Source organism: Mustelus asterias, chromosome 27 (genome assembly GCF_964213995.1).
Source record: "Mustelus asterias chromosome 27, sMusAst1.hap1.1, whole genome shotgun sequence".
Classification (NCBI taxonomy): domain Eukaryota; kingdom Metazoa; phylum Chordata; class Chondrichthyes; order Carcharhiniformes; family Triakidae; genus Mustelus; species Mustelus asterias.
The window spans coordinates 24,005,977-24,025,730 of NC_135827.1; the positions used below are offsets into that span (position 1 = coordinate 24,005,977).

Below are 19,754 nucleotides of genomic sequence, written 5' to 3' on the forward strand. Positions count from 1 at the left end.
CTTCCTTCCTTCGAATGTTCGCTGGTTTTCGGCCAAGGGGGTGATGGGTGGAGTTGGGGTGGTCACAACACCCAGTGAGGTTAGGCAAGGTCATCCTAGTTGTACATATCTCTTTAGTAGCAGGGAGTTTGGCTGAAGCTAGGGAATACACAATGTCTGATGTGTTTTGGCCCATAACGACTCTTGCATTGTAAAGTTTGAGCCTTTTTATTTAATATGTAAAAAGTCTGGGTTCTGGTTTCAGGTCATGATGACTTCCCTACCATTAAGGTGAAGCACCCCTGTTCAATATGCAAGACAGTTCTGGTATGTGTCCCTGTTATCTTTTGACCTGTGGTAAATCATAAGCAGTTTTTATCTGTATTAATTTAAAATGTCCTGTTTTATGTTGCGCCTAATTTCTCAGGCCTGGCCCATTTGAGCACAGTTAGATGTGCTGGACCAAATGACGACCTCCTGTTGTAACCATATGACGTTGTATGTTAGATTATAGTATTTTTCAAGCCACTGAATTTTAGCATAATTCAGCTAACTGCTGGAGGTGTAGAATTTGATTGACTAGTTCTTAGGAACCATTTGACAGATCAGTTTAATCACAATGACTCCTTTGCAGGCCATAACTGCCCATAATCCTCCCCACCATTATATCCACTAATGCGCAACTGATCATGCATTAAGTAAGATGATAGTATTTCTTCAGATGTGATAATCAAACCACTTTAATGTCAAATTAATAATCATTTCCACGTTCCACAATTTCTCAAGAGTACCTACCAACTATATTAACTTTATATCTATCTTAGTAGAAACTTTGCAGGGTTTTTTTTAACTTTTTCATAGGCAGGATGCCACAGTAGCTTGATATGGGGAGGTTGTACAGTCTGATCCATCTGCCAATTAGTTGCTAATTTATTTGTTCGAGGAACCAGCTTTCAGTAAATGCTGCTTTAATGACTGCATAATTCAATGTAGCTGCGGTAACCTGAATGAGTAATGTCTCAAGAGGGTAGAACAGAGAATCTGCACTTTGTGCCCCTGCTGTGATGTTATTGATAGAGGAAAATTAAATTGATATCTGTAGAGGCTGTTCAAGTATAAATCACAAATCATTCACAACAGATAGCAAAATAATAGGTCTGAAAAATGCCACAATATTTGGATACTGGGAATAGGGACAAATGTCGTTATTAAGCTCGGGTATTCGGTAAAGTGCCAGATTCCCGTTGATACAAGAATAAGGATGGACTTTGTTCCCCAGGTATTTCAACCCACTTCTTCCAAAGAAGTGTTTCTCTGCCATGGAAGGCTGAAAACAGTCCGTAAGTGATGCAGAATAGCTGGCAAAGCTCTGCACACTGGTAATGAAACAGCTTTGTCACCTGTATGAAGGGCACTTAACCATTCACTCTGGTATTAGGCATGTTATTTTGCTACCTCTACCTCAGCAGATAACCGTAGTTTTAACCTTCAATGTCCAGAGACCAGCACCTCAGGAGATTACCACAGAAAGTTTGGGTAGCTTCACAGCATCTATAGTGGAAACCTGCTGCCAGTTTCAGAAGACAAATATAAAGCAAATATATTTTATAAGTGCCAGACAAGGGAAGCAATGCTATTGAAATCCAACTAGACATGAAAAGATTTAATATTGGTTCTAACCATCTCTGAAGCATTTCTACCTAATGATCAAGGTACTAAACCTATTAAAATATATACATATAGCAATGGATAGCACGCAACAAATACCATTAAAAACCATCATTTACATTGCACAGACTTGTAATGCACGTCGAGGGAACTATTGTTTTGCTGCCACTTCACACAAGTGTGCATGGGGAAAATATACAGGTACTGTCATTGTATTAATAGCCAGTTGTGTTGATATCAATGGAAAGAAATGGCAAATAGCTTGTCGGTCTTTGGTCCAAGCAGGCTGGATACTGATGAAGTGCCACTCATCCTTGGTTTTGAGCTGAAGTTCTCTAATACCAGCAAAATGTTTATCTATATTCACTTGCAACTGTTAGCATTGGAAAAGCAGATGGAATTAAGTAGCAGATGTCTGGTGTTGTTTCACTTAATTGCTTCTGTTTTATATAATGTTTCATATTTAATGACTGTCTTAATTTCTTCTTCATGCAATAACTCTTCCATTTACAATTGTGTGGTTGAATAATGGCTTCTCATTTTCCAGTACTGTTCTTGGGATACTTGCTGTCAGTACAGACTGGAATTAATTGTCAGTAAAGACTGGAATTAATTGCGATAAAGAAATTTTGCATACATAGTTAATTTTGTAGTACTTGGTACTAATGAAAAAGCTCCATTGGATTTTGCTGGTATATGAAGCATCTTTCCAGTAGGAGGGCATGTTAACCTGCTGGTGTTCACCTCAACAGCCAGTAGTGGGAAGAGAGGAATCAGTCATGCACTGCTGGCTGGCAGATCAAGGTTGTAATGGAGAGGTAATCTTAAGGGGACCTTGATCAGTAGAGGTTTTTGGGAGATGTTAGAGAGTGCTCCTTCCCATTTGCACCCATGATTTTTAAAAACAAGAATTGAAAGTTTCCTGGACCCTTTCACGACTGATCTCCAACAGTCCGGGACTTTCTCATCACCTGGAATGAACAGGCTGCGCATGCACACTTTCTACCCAATTGTACCTTGAAATTGTGGCCGTGATCCTACACCCACTGAAGAATCTTGTTTTCTATATTTAAGCATAGGAGTGGAAATAGGCCACTGGGCCCATCAAGCCTGCTCTGCTGTTTAATTAGATCATGGCTTCTTATCTACTTCAACCCCACTTTCCTGACTATCCCGATATACCTTGATGCCGTTCGTATCCAGAAATCGCCTGTCTTGAACATGCTCAGTGGCTGAGCTTCCTCAGCCCTTTGGAGTAGAGAATTCTCAAGATTCATCACCCTCTAAGGGAAGAAATTCCTCCTCACCTCATTCTTAAATGGGCTGTCCCTTATTCTGAGACTGTGTCCTCTCTTTCTAGACTAGCCAGCAAGGGAAAACATTCTATCTACATCCACCCTGTCATGTCCTGTAATAATTCTGTATGATTCAATAAGATCACTCATCATTCTCTGAACCTCTATAGAAGCTTTTGCAATAATCTTCAGCCACAAGTGCCGAGTGGATGATCCATCTCTGCCTCTTCTGGAGATTCCTAGCATCACAGATGTCAGTCTTCGGCCAATTCGATTCACTCCACGTGATGTCAAGAAACGGCTGAAGGCCCTGGATACTGCAAAAGACTATTCTGGCAATAGTCCTGAAGACTTGTGCTCCAGAATTTGCTGCACTCCTAGCCAAGCTGTTCCAGTACAGTTACAACACTAGCATCTACCTGGCAATGTGGAAAATTGCCCAGGTGTTTCCTGCACACCCAAAACAGGACAAATACAATTACCGCCCAATCAGTCTACTCTTGATCATCACTGAAATGATGGAAGGAGTTATCAATAATGTTTTCAAGCAGTACTTACTCAGCAATAACCTGCCCACAAATGCTCAGTGTTCCCTCAGGGTCACTCAGCTCCTGACCTCATTACAGCCTTGGTTCAAACATGGACAAAAGAGTCGAATGCCAGAGATGAAGTTGAGAGTGACTGCTCTTGACATCAAGGTAGCATTTGACCAAGTATTGCATCAAGGAACCCTAGCAAAACTGGAATCAATGGGAATCAAGGGGGAAACTCTCCACTGGTTGAAGTCATATCTGGCATCAAGTAACATGGTTGTGCTGGTTGGAGATCAATCATCTCAGCTCCAGGCCATCAGTGTAAGTGTTCCTCAAGGTAGTGTCCAAGGCCTAACCATCTTTAGCTGTTTTATCAATAACATCCCTTCCATCATAAGGTCAGAAGTGGGGATGCTTGCAGGTGATTGCACAATGTTCAGCACCATTCGCGACTCCTCAGGTACTGAAGCAGTTCATGACCAAATGCACCAAGACTTGGACAATATCTAGGCTTGAGCTGACAAGTGGCAAGTAGCATTCTCATCACAAGTGACAAACAATAGCCATCTCCAACAAGAGAAGATCAAACCATTGCCCCATGACATTCAATGGCATTGCCATTGCTCAATCCCCAAGTATCAACATCCTAGGGGATATCACAGACCAGAAAATGAACTGGATTAGCCACATAAACACTGTGGCTACCAGAGCAAAACTTGGAATCCTGTGGTGAATAACTCGCCTCCTGGTCCCCAAAGTCTATCCACCATCTATAAGGTACAGGTCAGGAGTGCAATGAAATATTCTCCACTTGCCTGGATGAGTGCAGCTCCAACAACACTCGAGAAGCTTGACACCAGCCAAGACAAAGCAGCTTGTTTGATTGCTACCCATTCTACAAACATCCAATCCCTCTACAACCGACAAACAGTAACAGCCATGTGTACCATCTACAAGATGCACTGCAGGAACTTGCCGAGGTTCCTTAAGCAGCACCTTTTAAATCCACGGCCACTACCATCTGGAAGAACAGCAGGTGCCTTGGAGCACCACCACCTGGAGGTTCCCCTCCAAGTCACTCACCATCCCAATTTGGAAATATGTCGCCCTTCCTTCATAGTCGCTGGGTCAAGATACTGGAATTGCTTCCCTGACAGCACTGTGGATGCACCTACACCTCAGGGACTGCAGAGATTCAAGAAGGCAGCTCAACACCACCTTCTCAAGGGCAACTAGGAATGGGCAATAAATGCTGGCCCAACCAGTGACAGTCACAGCCCATAAAAGGAACAGAAAAAACACTCTGGGATGCACCTGATCAGATCTACCTCTTTGTTAATAATAATTTCTTTCAGTTCCTCATTTTCACAAGCCTCTTGTTTCCCTGATATTTCTGGAAAATGTTCTGAAGATGGGACAGCAGTTGTTTAGATTCTCCATCACTGCCCTTTTCTCCATTATAAATCCTTCTGACTCTGCCTGTAATGGAGTCATGTTTGTCCTTGTTAATCTTTTCATTTTCTCATGTCTAAAGAAGCTTTTACGGTCCGGCTTTATGATTCCCGCTGGCTTACATTCATATTCTCTTATCCCTGTCCCCCTCAGTTTCTTGTTCCTCTGTCGCTGTATTCTAAATTGCTTCCAACCTTTGGTCTCACCATTTTTTTGACAGCTTTATAAACCATTTCCTTTATTCTAATGCAGTCTTTATAACTTTTGTTAGCCAAGGTTGATTCACCTTTCCTGCATACTTTTTCACCTGAGAGGAATGTATTTTTGTTGCAGACCATGTGATATGGATTGAAACACAAGCCATTATCTGTTTATCTTCAGATTTGTTGGCATATTTTCCTTATCCATCATAGCCATCCTGCACCTCATATGGAGCCAATTAGCTCAGTTGGCTGGACAGCAGGTTTGTGATGCAGAGCGAAGGCAACAGTGCAGGTTCCATTTCAATACCAGGTTATTCTCAACCTTGCCCCTCGCCTGAGGTGTGGGAATCCTCTGCCCCTCGCCTGAGGTCTGGGGATCCTCTGCCCCTCGCCTGAGGTGTGGGGATCCTCTGCCCCTCGCCTGAGGTGTGGGGATCCTCTGCCCCTCGCCTGAGGTGTGGGGATCCTCTGCCCCTCGCCTGAGGTGTGGGGATCCTCTGCCCCTCGCCTGAGGTGTTGGGATCCTCTTGCCCCTTGCGTGAGGTGTGGGTATTCTCTGCCCCTCGGCTGAGGTGTGGGGATCCACAAGTTAAATCGCCATCGGCCAGCTCTCTGCCTCAAAGGTGAGATCAGCCTATGGTCATCTGGGACAATGGCAACATTGCACTTTGCTTACACACCTTGTATCTTCATAGTTTCCTTTGTTCAGATTTCAGACTCTAGTTTCAGAATGAACTATATCACTTTCAAATTTAACATAAAATCATTTTATGATCACTATTTCCTTACAGCAAGATTATTAATTAACTCTTTCTCATTACATAATAAATCTAAAATAGCCTGACCTCCAGTTGGTCCTTCAACATACTTGCCTGAATTCTAACGTCCCGTCCTCCATGGAATCGGAGTGGGCGAGGGGCAGACAACGGAAATGTCCATTGACCTCCGGTAGGCATTTCCAGTCTCGCTCGAGCAGCAACTGTCTCAGAAACCCATTTCGTACACATTCCAGGAATTCATCCTGCACAGCATTTGTGCTAATTAGATTTACCCAGGCTGTATATAAAATGAAGCTGCCTATGGCTGCTGTAATACCCAAGTTGCACATAACTCTAATTTCCTGATGTACGCTATGGCCAAAGTTGCCACAATAGTTTGCTGACTTATAAACAACTCCCACCGATGCTTGCTGCTCCTTGTTGTTTGTTGGCTTCACCAAAACTGATACACCGAATCACAAAATTCTTACAGTGCAGAAGAAAGCCAGTTGGCTCATCGTATCTGCACTGGCTCACCAAACAAGCATTATGACTTAGAGCCAGGCCCCTCCCTTACCCCCCCCCCCCCCCCCCCCCCCCCATACCCCTGAATATTGTTTCTATTTAAATAGCCATCTAATGCCCTCGTGAATTTCTTGACTGAACTAGCACCACCATACATTCAGGCAGTGCATTCCAGACTTGAACCACTCTACACCTCGATCTTTCGGTCAAAGATCCTCTCGCACTAATGTAGTGACCTCATTCCTTATTAACAGCACTATCCTACATTCTTTTCCTTTTTATCTACCCTTCCTAAATGAAGGAATATCCTTGAATATTCAGTTCCCAACCTTGGTCACCATGTCTCCGTAGTGGCAGTTAAATCATTAAGCAGCCTACTCAGCCAGCCTCAGTCACGGGCTTCCTATTCAGCAGGTGAGAAAATCACATCCCCCTTCTTTCTCCCATAGTGTAAGATGGATGTGGATGATTAATAGATTATCATCTCAGAAGCAAAGTAGTTCCTAAGTGTGCCACGCAGTCTTGTGGATTGTAGCATCTATAAAGACTTTAGACCAACTGCTCAGCAATATTATTAGCCACACACCAATTCCTCTCTATTAATATGGGGCAATGTAATTGTACTGGCCATAAAAGCTCTTACCAAGGCACATACTGATGTAATTCGCATTCTATCAATTTACGGTCACAGAGAACATCTACCAAATACAGGGAGAAAAGGAACAGCTGTTTGCACCACAAATCATTACATTGCTTCAGACCTGATATTCTCTGTGTTGTCTCAATTGTTGTTGCTCCGTCTTTTGAACAGGCATAATTCAAAATCAGCATAACTTGATGAATTTATGGTCATATTTTCTATCCCCAAATGGATTCAAGGGATTATTAGATTTATTTTTATGGCAAGGTTCAGTTTTGTAGTGAGAAGTAGCTGTTGGGTTTATCTGCTGAATAGATTATATTTGTTGGGCTAAATGTCACTTTATTGTCACCGAAAATCCTTCTACTGTGAAAATTTTCTCTGGGAATCATAGAAGACAAATCCTGTTTGATTTGAGGTTAAAATAATTACTTTATTAAATTGTAACTGTCAGCTTACAAGGTGACTTTCCCTGGTTGAGGCCTTAATTTTAAGGTGAACCCTGATATCCACCTGAAACTGGAACAAGCCTTATTGATCACGACATGGAAGGTATCTGCTTCCACATAAATTTTCACTCCAGCCAATCCTCAGTAATCATAAGCAAGAAAACAGAGTACAGGAATGTCATGTTTCTTTTGCTGTTAGAATTGTCATGGACAGGGGTGAGAGAGAACTGAAACCCCAATCCCCTTCACTTACTGCCTGTAATCAGTATGTTTTTGCAAAGAAGATGTATGTCAATTTGAATAAACGAGCAGCAAGCTTTTCTGAGTTTAAAGGATTATTTATTCACATATTCAGCCCGAAAATCCAGTGCTACGTCACCCTCTTGGTGTGCACACCATCACACACCACAACGCAGCAACACACATAGTGAAGAAGGCGTTTTCACACCTGTCAAGTAGTCGAGCTGGGTTCAGTAGCTGGAGTATTGGAGAGCTCCTTTGAAGAGATGGATTTTCAGTAGGTCAAGAAGGGAATCGGCTGCAGTCTCCAGTTTTAAGGCTGTTTCTTCTTTGGGTTTGCAGACTGACTAGTTTGTCCTTGGTTCTTGTGATAAGATTTGTTGCTTGAGGATGGTTAAGTTCCGTTAATACTTTTTTTTTGATCCCTCAATTTAAGTACATTGTTTCACATGGTGTAAATCATTATATAAATGTTATTACAAACCTAGCTAACTCTGGGAATGTATCCTGTAATTGTCAAGCATAGTAGACAGTGAGTGGAATATTATTATTGTAGCCTAATCGAAACACAAATGCAAATTGAGCCTATCTGGAATTTTAATTGAACAGGAAATTGCAGTACTAACAAATTGAATTTGAAGCAAATAAACAGATTTTTCTTCTTTGCTGCAGGGTTTTGCCAGAAAAACAAAAGCAAAATTAATATCATTGGCAATTTGCATGCTCGACAAATGTACAAACTGTGCTTCAGGCAATAACATTTTGATGTGTTTATATATCTGTGCATCATATCAATTCTTAAAAGTGTTTCATTTGAATTATTTGAGAAAGAGCAGAAAATCTGTTCAAGTACAGAATCTAGAAGTAAATTACAATATGCTGATTATAATTAAAGATAAACTATTTAATAATTTTGGATAATATGCAAGCTTGAGGTTCAGCGGGGCATCTGTGGAAAAAGACAATTTTAATTAAGGGGACTTGATGCTGATTCTAAGACTTTATAAGTGATTACTGTAACTGTGTTTGCTGATTGATCTAAATCTAGCCTGTTTTAAAAAATTTTTTTTTTGCTATTTCCCTAATCAGCAGAGGTTTTTTCCCCAGTAGCTGTTTTCAGCATGGTTATTCCTTTCGTGTGCTTTCAGTATGCTTTTACGATGTCACAATAATAAAAACAAATCATTTTTTGATTTGATTTATTGTCACATGTAGTAGTATACAGTGAAAAGTATTGTTTCTTGCGCACTATACAGACAGAGCATAGAGTTCATAGAGAAGGAAACAAGAGAGTGTAGAATGTAGTGTTACAGTCATAGCCTCGGGTGGAGAGAAAGATCAACTTAATGCATGGTAGGTACATTCAAAAGTCTGACTGCAGCAGGGAAGAAGTACGTGACCTCAGACTTTTGTATCGTTTTCCTGAAGGAAGAAGGTGGAAGAGAGAATGTCCGGGGTGTGTGGGGTCCTTAATTATGCTGGCTGCTTTGCCGAGGCAGCGGGAAGTGTAGACAGAGTCAGTGGATGGGAGGCTGGTTTGGGTGATGAATTGGGCTACATTCACAATCTTTTGTAGTTTCTTGAGCAGGAGCCATACCAAGCTGTGATACAACCAGAAAGAATGCTTTCTATGGTACATCTGTAAAAGTTGGTGAGAGTCGTAGCTGACATGCCAAATCTCCTTAGTCTTATGAGGACGTAGAGGCATTAGTGGGCTTTCTTAACTATAGTGTCGGCATGGGGGGACCAGGACAGGTTGTTGATGGTCTGGACACATAAGAACTTGAAGCTCTTGACTCTACTTTGTCCCCATTGATGTAGACAGGGGCATGTTCTCCTCTACAATATTATCTCTATAAGATAAAGGCAAAATACTGCGGATGCTAGAATCTGAAACAAGAACAGAAAATGCTGGAAAATCTCAGCAGGTCTGATGGGATCTGTGGAGAGAGAATAGAGCCAACGTTTCGAGTCTGGAAACATTGGGCAGGATTTTCCGGTCACGCTCGCCCCAAAACTGGAAAATCCCACCCGAGGTCAGTGGACCTTTGCGAGGTTCCACCCCCACCCCACCGCCCGCTACGATTCCCGTGGCGGGTGGGATGGGAAAATTCCCCCCAGCACTGTGGAGACAGAATAGTGTCAGCGTTTCGAGTCAGGGTGACCCTTCATCATCTATGAGATTAAGTTGTAAATTATCATAAATTGTGCGAATGACTGAACATTTTCTGCTGGAAGGTTCATTTTGAGGAATGAGATAACAGCTAGGATAAACAGAGGATAAATCTCTGAGATTTATTTTTTAAAAAGGCACAGAATCTATCCCAAAGATAAATTCACAATAAATGGATTTAACTTAGGGAACTTAATGCAAGTGAGAACTTAACACTTGTTATTTTCTCAGTGATTTTATAATATAAGTCCTTAAGTTAGGAGTAGCTTTGGTTATGAATTTTCTGACACGGGGAACCAGTTTCCACTAGTTGGAGCCTACAAGCATTTTCATAGCAAGTGTGTATTTTGAAACAAATGATCAAAGGACTTGCTGAGCTGCAGCGCTGTTGATCCGTGCATAATATCAACTATATACAGAACCAAATGATCTTAACACTTTTACAATAGCTTGATCGAAAGCAAGGTACATACAACTAGGCTCATGTAGACCTTGGGCTGGATTTTACAGGGGTGGGATAAAGAGGCAGGGTCCCTATCCCTGGCTTAAAAGTCAGAGCATATCTATGGCACACCTTGCAGTCATTTACCGGACATTAGGAGGGAGGAGGGGGCTTTACTGAGTATAGGGAGCCTCTTAAAGGTGACACTCCCCCCACCTACCACAGCTAATTGGTCACTTAAGGACTTCAATTGACCCTTAACTTCTGATGTCTTCCCCCAATGCTGGTAAAATTGCAGCAGGGCAGGAGAGTAAATCAGCACTCATGATGTGATGCCCAAGTGCCAGCTCCCCCACCATCTCACCTGTAAACCTGTCTCCCGAAGTGGGCTGAAAAATCCAGCCGCTTGTATGTGTTGTATATGCAGCTAACTTTTGATCTAGATTTACTGATCGTGCCAGTACATCAATGTCATTTTTTTTTGTCACACCTTATGTGTTTCTTTACTTGTCAATTGCGTTTTAAATTTGCAACTGACCACCTGCATTTTCTTGAAATGTGTGCTTTGAATTACACACAATACTGCTGCTTTTGATGCTTGTCATGTACATCACTGCCCATATTGGGGTTTTATGTGTCAGTTGAGAATTAAAACACTATCATTAATTCATTTCTGATTGCCTTTCCTTTCTCTAGCTACTCTGTCTCCATCTTCTTTTCCGTCACTTGATTCAGCTAGTGAGTATTCTTGCATGCAGCTCTCTGTTTTTCCCAGCCGTGACTTTTGTCCCTCAGTAGCTACTATCAACAGTGTGTTTAATTTGTAGATTCATTCAAGTACTGCTAAAGGTTAGATTGTAAATCTACAAATATCAGTCACTGCAACATTTATTTGGCAGCCGAGAAAGTGGCTCTTTTTGGAAAAGGAAGTAAGAGCTTTGAAATTTGATGGCATGAGTTTGCTACCTAGACTATTAAGCCTTGTCCCTTTAAATCTACAATTTTAGATCTGGAAGGCTAACCCTGAAATAAACCCCATTGGCATGATTTTAGTTTCAAATGACTGCACATACTGCTTTACTTTATAGTCTACTATATAATTTAGCTATGCACTGTTTACTAACCAGCGTACCTTAAGTGAATTGCGAATAATACTTGCTGAACATTGAGTTGTTTGAGAATAGTTTAATACCTTAGAGGAGTTTTCACTTTAGACTATTTTCTTCATCCTGATTTGTGCCACCATAGAGAGCAGTTCTTTCTTCCTTCCTGAAGAAATAGCAAGTCAATAATTAGTATTCATGGCCTGGCTGCTGTATGATAGTTGCCTGGATTTACTGTAACCTTGGTTTGGTGCATGTAAACTTAGATTGAACTTGAATGTGTAGTTGCAGCATCTAACATTTCCGAATTTGGAATAGATTCTTTAGAATTGTTTATTTCAACAAATAAGAACTCAGAACATGGACTGCAGCGATTCAAGAAGGCAGCTCACCACCACTTTGTCAAGGGCAAATAGGGATGGGCAATAAATGCTGGCCAGCCAGCGACGCCCATGTCCCACGAATGGATTTTTTAAAAATTGTAATATTTTGGGCTGTAATTGTACCAAAGTTCTAAACATTTTTTTTAAAGAGCTAAGAAATTATAGACAGCTGCCAATCTACAACATATTTTGTTTAATGATTCACAATTACCCCAGCTTCGAAAAGCTGCAATATTTGAAAATGATCTTCAGGAAAAATAAGAACTCATTTTATTAATGTTTTCTTGTTGATTTAGAATTCAACATCAGAATTTTAAACTATGTAAGCAATGAGGGATGTTAACAGACAATAAAGTTGCTTTCTTGTTTGCAAGTCCTTTACGTCAATATTTTCCATTATAGTGCCTGAGAATGCTACCTTTTAAGAAAGTAAGAAATAACTTTTGTCACTTTACTCGTGAAAGGAAATTTGAGTTTTCAAAATTGAAGAGGAGAATGCTTGTTGCAATTAGCCTTACCTAACCTCTTGCTATGCTAGTCTCAAATATATAGCTATCTAATATGGGCTACGTATTTTCAGATTGTATAATTTGAATATAAATTATTTCAGATTGACTTCCTCGACCTGAATGCAATTCATTATCAGAGTGACGAGAGCAATCTTTCTCCTTAATTTAGTGGTGGTAAAATAGACATGTGATTAGCAGTTTTCAGATGCAATAAGCGGACCTTTCCAGCCATTCACACAGTGGGGTCTTCCAGTCTAGGCGATGGCGCAACCTCACACTTGACGAGGGGTGGATTCCATGAGAAACTCCATTGACAACGGTGGGACCAGAAGATCCCACTGCCGGCTGATGGCGGGCAGACTCCGCTACCACAATACACGCAGTGGGTTGGGTGAAACTTTGTAGCTCCATAGATAGAAATAGAGTGATGAGATATTAATCCTGCTGACATCTGTATGTCTAGAATGTTGACTTCGTTTGGTGTTTTAATTCATCTGTGTGGAAGTTGCTGAAAAATCTGGTGAACAAGTTGTATATTCATGCTCATTACTGTGCCCTGTATAGATACGAACAGCATTCCTGTGTGTGTATATAGGGAGGTAATTTATATACCAATTTATAATTAATAAATTATATACCAATTTATAATTTTCTTGGAGAATTTAGCAGTAAGTCTGTTGGGGTGAAGTTCGCACACTAGATTTCTAACATGTTGCTGCTCTGCACACACGCAGTGATGGCCTGATATTTTCAGTGAAACTTTCCCATTGGGAAGAATCGTAGCGGGTGGGACAGGAAATTTGGCAGACCATTTACAGGTCCATTGACCTCAGGCATAAATTTCTGGTCTTGGGGAGTGCATGGCCAGAAAATCCCACCGCCTGTGTTAGTTAGTAATTCGTGGCGAGTGATAAATACTTGGGTATCTGCCACAGCTGTGTCCATGGGATAGTTCTATTAGCTTCTGACTGAATTTTATCAAATAATATTGACTGCATGAGCATCGGATAATTAAGAGAAGGTCTTTGTTTTTCCCTTTGGTGTGTTGTGTGTTATTTGTGAAATTTTGTTGCAACAAAGTGAACAAAAAAGAGGATGAGATTATTAATACAAGACTAAGTTGAATGTAGCAATTAGATCTTTTACTGTTGGGATTTGTGAATCTTGTTCAAAGTGTGTTTGATACCACAAAATAAGCTGTTTTTGATCCGATAGCGCTCTACCTGGTGCACAAATATTGGCAGTCATGCTATCAAAAAATGTTAGGAGCAGAAAATAAAAGGTTTCTGTTTAAGGGCAGTTGAATGGTATGATACAACAGTGTGTGCCCTAACATATGTTTGTCCCTCTTATAAAATTAACATTTTTATTGGCTCTGGTAAAAGCTGTTCTTTAAGAAAGTGGAAAGTTATCAATTTTTAAAAGCATTTTTTTTTCACAACCTACTGTCACTATAGCAGTCATTACTTCTATACATTGTAGAGTGGGAGAATAGGCATAGAAGTGCCTCAGTTTGGCATTAAGAACCATAGGGGGGTCAGGGAATACATTGGCTTGGGAAATATGAGCAGCCATAGTGTTGGCATGGGGCCATGATGAGCCGTAGAGGGCAGGCAGTGTTATGAAGTGACATGGAGAATGTTTGGGGAATGAGGGGATGGTGAGGGTTGGAGAACCTTTGTTTTTGTTAAAACAGCACTGAGGCAGGCCTTTTAAACAGCCACTTCTGCACCTAGCTACATCCTGTGGCTACATCTGAACTTTTTCCAGGGTCGGCTGGCCAGACGGCAGCCCACACCTGTCCTCCAGCAGTGAAAATCAGGTCCTTGTGGGCAGTTTGTCCCAAGGCGGGCGGGCCAGGCGAGAAACCCTCCCAACTGTTGCTATCCGCCTTGAGGATTAAAGTCCAGCTTCATATCTTTGAACTAGACTAAAGTTTGTTAATGTCTTTACAAGATACTGAGGTGAAAATAAGCAATCTTATTGACAAGACAGATATGTGTTTGAAAGCTCATTTTGGGTCAAACAAGGTTGCAAACAGTCTGGTTCACCTTCAGGCAGTTGTCGGGGAGAGGGACAGAGCCAATTGCTCGGGAATGGAGTTGGGAGCTGGGACCAAAAACACTGGCTTCAGTCTTCCCAATGTTTAATAGAAGGAAATTTCTATTCATTCAGTACTGGATGTCGGACCAAGCAATCTAACGCTGGAGATGTTAGTCCTAATAGGACTTCTATCCGGCAGGTCTGGCAGTAAATGGCAGAACACATTGTCTGACACACCTGTTACACGTCTACTTTCCTTGGGCTTAAGGGAGCAGAGATGAGGGCTGTACCAAGAAAGTAATTCTAAATTTATATTTATTTCACCTAAGAAAATGCCTTAGATTTGACATGACCTGCTCTTTCAAAGGCTGAGCAAATTTATTCAATGAGTAGCTGAGCAGTATAGACCAGGAAGGTCACGACTTTGATCCATAGTCTATGCTGAATTAACCGATCTGAGCATAGGTTGTAGTCGGAGTTTTACAAAAGGTTTTGGGTGCCCCTAGAATAGCGAGGGTATGTTTCTCCAGATACCCTACTCCTGGCCAGCAGTCATGCCTTAAGGAGGGGAGGAGAGAACATTGTTAAGAACAGACATGCAAGTTTGCTACTTATGGTGCCAGAATCAATAGTCAATAACCACTCAACAGGAACCTTATAAATACTGGGTGGAATTTACTCATTGTTTTGCAGAGTGGGGCAGTCGGCAGGAAAAATGGCATGGAAACCAGTGGCCCCAAAGGTGGACTTTCTCTGCCATATTTTTCAGGACTCCGTTTAAAAAAGAAAAGTGAAATCCCACAATGTTCCTCTGCGGAGCGGGGAACTGGGGGGTGCTGAATGAGCCCATCTCGTTAGCAGCTTAGTTTTTTAAAAACTGGGGTACCATTTTTAAAGGGAAACTCAATACAAACAATTAAAAATAGAAGCCTCCCCCACCCCACAGAACACCCACCCACACAACACCCTTCCTCTTCCCCTCTGTGGAATAGCCTTGGCACTGCCCCCTCCTGGGGGTAGTGGGTAATGTCGGTGCTGTACCAGGGTACTAACCGGACATGACCCTCTCTTTCTGCACCCAGGGGGATATGATCACCTGCGCCCTCCTGCAGGCTCTGCTTGCCAGGCGTTGGGGGAACCTGTTGTGAATGACAATCCAACAGCAGGGAAACAACCAGACGCAAAAGCCTGATGACTATATTTAAATGCATTCAAATGGGACCCCGACATTACCCCCCCCCCCCCCCCCCCCGCACCTCCTGAAAATGGGAGCGGAAATTCCCTCCCCAATTGCAGTTCAAGGAACTTTATTGCAACTGTTAACCTTATGGTTGTTCAGTTAATCTCTCTTCCATCACAATTAAAACCACTTGCTGGGCACTGATAATGGATAACACCATTTACATTAGCAACTTGTACTGTCTGGAGATAAATGCGAAGACTCTTATTCGGTTGTTGTGGGCATTTATTTCCTCCAAAAAGGGAAATAAACACCTGAGTAATCTGCCAGTCTATACACCACACACCACACTGCAATCTGCTGTTATTTCTTTTGTGATAAATGCAGGGATTTATACCGCTCCCCAAGGCAATCACCCATGTGCGGAGATTGAGACTATTCTTTCCAAAAAGAGTGATTCACCCACAACCCCCCAAAAAAGGAGTGTAAATTCCCTCCCCCAATTACAGTCTAAGGAACTATATTACGACTGTTAACCTTACTCCGCACAATTCAAATCTCAAAAATTAGATTTTTAAAAAAATCCATTTCACAACCACAAGAAAATGACCTCATTCTAAATGACTATTAAGGATTTACTGTTAACTGGAATCAACTTAAATATGGAATTAACATCAAAAACAGTTGAATGGAAAACCACTATTATGCGATGCTTAGCTTTTGTTATTTTCAAAGGCTTTGGAATGTAAAGGGAGTTTATTTTACGACAGAACATGACTTTATTTCTCAGTGCAGTTATGAATTGAAATTTAATGGAGCAACTGTTAATCTACTTTTTATTTCAGCGGAACACAATATTAATTGCACCCTTTCATTAATGAAGAAAATATTAATCCAACTTTTATAATGCAGCATTAATATCATTTTTATTTCAAGATGGAAGAATATCAATGCAACTCTTATTTTCATGCAGCACTAATATCACTTTTATTGCAAGATAGAAGAATACCAATGCATATTTTTTTACTTAAATGTAGCACTAATACCATTTTTATTTCAACATCGCAGAGTTCTGGTGCACCTTTATTTTAATGCAGCAAAATGTACTTGGATGCCGCTTATTGCAAACTCCTAAAATCCATTCCGGAAACCATTGATCAATTGTTTAGGTTCTGTGGAAAGCAGCACTGGAGTCAACACAGTTTATTTTTGCCTTTTCTTAACCCAAATATTATGCTCAATGACCGCAGTTAATTTCAGAAAATTATCCTTTATTCTCTCAATAGACCTCTGCGGGGCATATCTGCAGGACTCGACTACTGAGGGCTTCTACCTGTCGACTGTTAACATATTTTGTGCTCTGTAATGAACATTGTTTATAGACTGTCAGATGTTCCAGACAGCAGCAATACCAAAACTCTCATTGCAGGATTTATTTAAAACCTTTTCCACATCATTTCGCATTCATACCACACAATTGCTGAATCATTGCCCTTGCATCCCGCTATATTACGGAATAAAATTTGTGTCTTAACGCACATCTTCTATTTGCTGTTTCCCTGAATCAAATGGAAATTGCTGGTGCTGAATAATGTAAAATTCAGACATTGTTGTGAGCTTTGCAGATGATGAAATTCACAACATGTGATGGAAGTCTATGTAGAAAGCGTTTGTGAAAAGAAGTGTTACTGTTTTGTAAACCTGCAGAGTTTCCTCTGAATTACGATTGTGTGGGGAGAGCACAGGCAGGGCCTTCCTGGGGGTGTGGGGGGGGAGAAAAAACTGATATTCCAATTCGATCAGTTTTACTAAGGAGAATGATCAAGCTTTGCCTGAGACTAATTGCATTGCTGTAACAAAATGCTTTGCCATTTAAAAAAAAATTAACAACTAAACATTCTCATTTACAATTACAGCCAGAGGAAATACTGCTGATCTGTGTTGCTACCAGAGAGTTTGATTTTTAAAAATCCCAACGCCCCATTTGTATTTTAATGTTTTTTGGTTTGATTTTGGTTTATTCAGTCTGTAACTCTATTCCTGCCCATGTTTACATCAGCTTTAATTTTGTATTTTTCATGTGCTCTCCTCCACTTTCCTTTCAACCAATCATGTACGTGCGTATCATGTGACTTTGTCATGTGGCTTGCATGGTGCTGATGATGTCGTCCACGCTGGTGAACAGAAGGTAAAATCTTTGTTCTGATTGGTTGAATAAATTGAACACACTGAGCAAGTTTCTTAAAAGGGTTCAATATAGCTTTACGGAAATTTTATATAACTGTCTGATTAAAAACGGAATTATGTATTAAGTAAAATGTTACAGAACGAATCTGGAAAAAAAAGGGCCAAGGTGTCAAACAAAATGGTAGATGAACGAAAACCAAAATGGAAAAGTTTTCAATCGAACCAGCCAACCACTTTTTATCTGTACGGATATTTAGCTTTTATCCTCATAAGAAATTAAACCTTTAGTTAATTTAGTCTGCCATTCAATTCATAGAGTTTAACCGTTAACACACACCGATCAGTTTTTTGTCTGTACTGCAGCCACACATACATGTGCTCCAATAGCTCCTTCCTGTTTGATGCATCAAGAATTAGTTTCTGTATTGTGACGATGGCAGTCTTCCATTATTTGCTATTTATTTTGGGTCAAAACAAGCTGTTTCTTAATTAATGAAATATTTCCCACGTTGTTACTACCTCTAAAACAGATAGAGCAGAGGGACAGAAGACGCAACAACATTAAAAAAAAAACTGATAACGAACAGAATATTTTAAATAGGTAAAATTGATAATAAGTAAACAACTAAAAATATAAAGACCTTGGATGGTGATATATTAGGAACGATTGAGGATGTAGTGTAACAGGGCCAGTCAAAGTGGCTAAATGTGTTTGCATCTACTTCAAAGTCTCCACCAAAGGCTCACTGGATTTATCCAGCAACCAAACTATATATATTTGCAGAGACTTCGATTTTATCTGGCCTCTGAAGTTTTACCTATCTCAGTCCTGGTGGTGCAGAAGCTTTTCCTGTGATCCCTATCCCTGGATTAGTGAGAAGTAATTTTGATCGCTATGCAGCGAGCTTTGTTGCAAGTTTGTGTGCGAACATCAGATTAGGGTAGAATCATACTTGGTTTTGATGTCTTTCCTTTTTCCCACCCCTGTCAAATACTTAATTGTCACTCAGTATAAACGCTCTCAAATGAAAAAAATTGTATCCCAGAGAGCTCTCTATCTTCAACAGAGAGAAAAAAATGTAACACTGTTAAATCATGCTTGTGCTCACTTGAGTTCACTGTTAATCTTCTAGTTATGGATTTTTGTTATATTTGAGTGGCTTATGTTGTTGTAATATTAGTATTTCTTTCAGTGCCATATCACAAATTGATAATTTACAAAACAAATTTACTCATAAATTTTCTGGGACTGATTTGCAGTCTAATTGAACATTAACTTTTATTTGCCAGTTAACATGGTCTTATTAAAATAATCCCTCATAAAAACAGTTGCGTAATTTTCGATGTATAGAAATGATCTAAAAATCATGTATAATAACACAGCCACAATGCAGTTATTGACTTTAATTTATTCAAGTAATAAAGTAGATTTAGATATTTGATGTTATTTTCCAAAAAATAACTTTAATGCTGGTTTTAATTTTCTAAGCTTTTTTTTCACCCACTTGTGCAGATTTCCATATTGAAAAATAGATTTTGTAATATAATAGAGGGAAACTACAGAAGTGATTAAATAGTAAAGATCATCTGAGCCAAATATTAGCAGGCATAAAATAAATTTCAGTCCTATTGCCATTTTAAGTAAACACTTGTTTGAAATATCCAAAAGTCAAGGCCATCATAGTAATTCGATTAACGGGAACTTAATGTCATATTAAATTTAGAGCTATATCGGCCCTGTAAAATGTTGACATTGTCTGAAGCTAAATTACAGAGTTTGTCCCAGTAATTAGGTTAAAAAATACAATTAATGAATGGATGGTAATGAGATTTCTGCCCTGCTAACTGCTTCGTTTGTGCAAAAAATAAATTTTAACCCTGTTGTCATTTCAAGTAAATTGTTGATCCAGTGTTTGAATTGTCACAAAAAAGAACAAAATAAAGCTCTGTGGTGTTGCCAAGTATACAGGGTTAAAATGTGTGATATTAATA

At 40.2% G+C, this 19,754-nt stretch overlaps 1 protein-coding gene across 10 annotated transcripts in view; it reads left to right on the forward strand.

Annotated features, from left to right (window-relative positions):
* Window positions 1-19,754, forward strand: part of LOC144479872 (neural cell adhesion molecule 1-like) — a 525,390-nt gene that overhangs the window by 424,306 nt on the left and 81,330 nt on the right. For 4 of the 10 annotated variants that reach the window (XM_078198898.1, XM_078198895.1, XM_078198891.1 and 1 more), the window contains one exon: window positions 11,054-11,095. The exons of the other annotated variants lie outside the window; for them this stretch is intronic. In XM_078198898.1, the coding sequence (XP_078055024.1) occupies window positions 11,054-11,095 (42 nt within the window). The remainder of the gene's footprint in view (window positions 1-11,053; window positions 11,096-19,754) is intronic. 10 annotated transcript variants of the gene reach the window in all.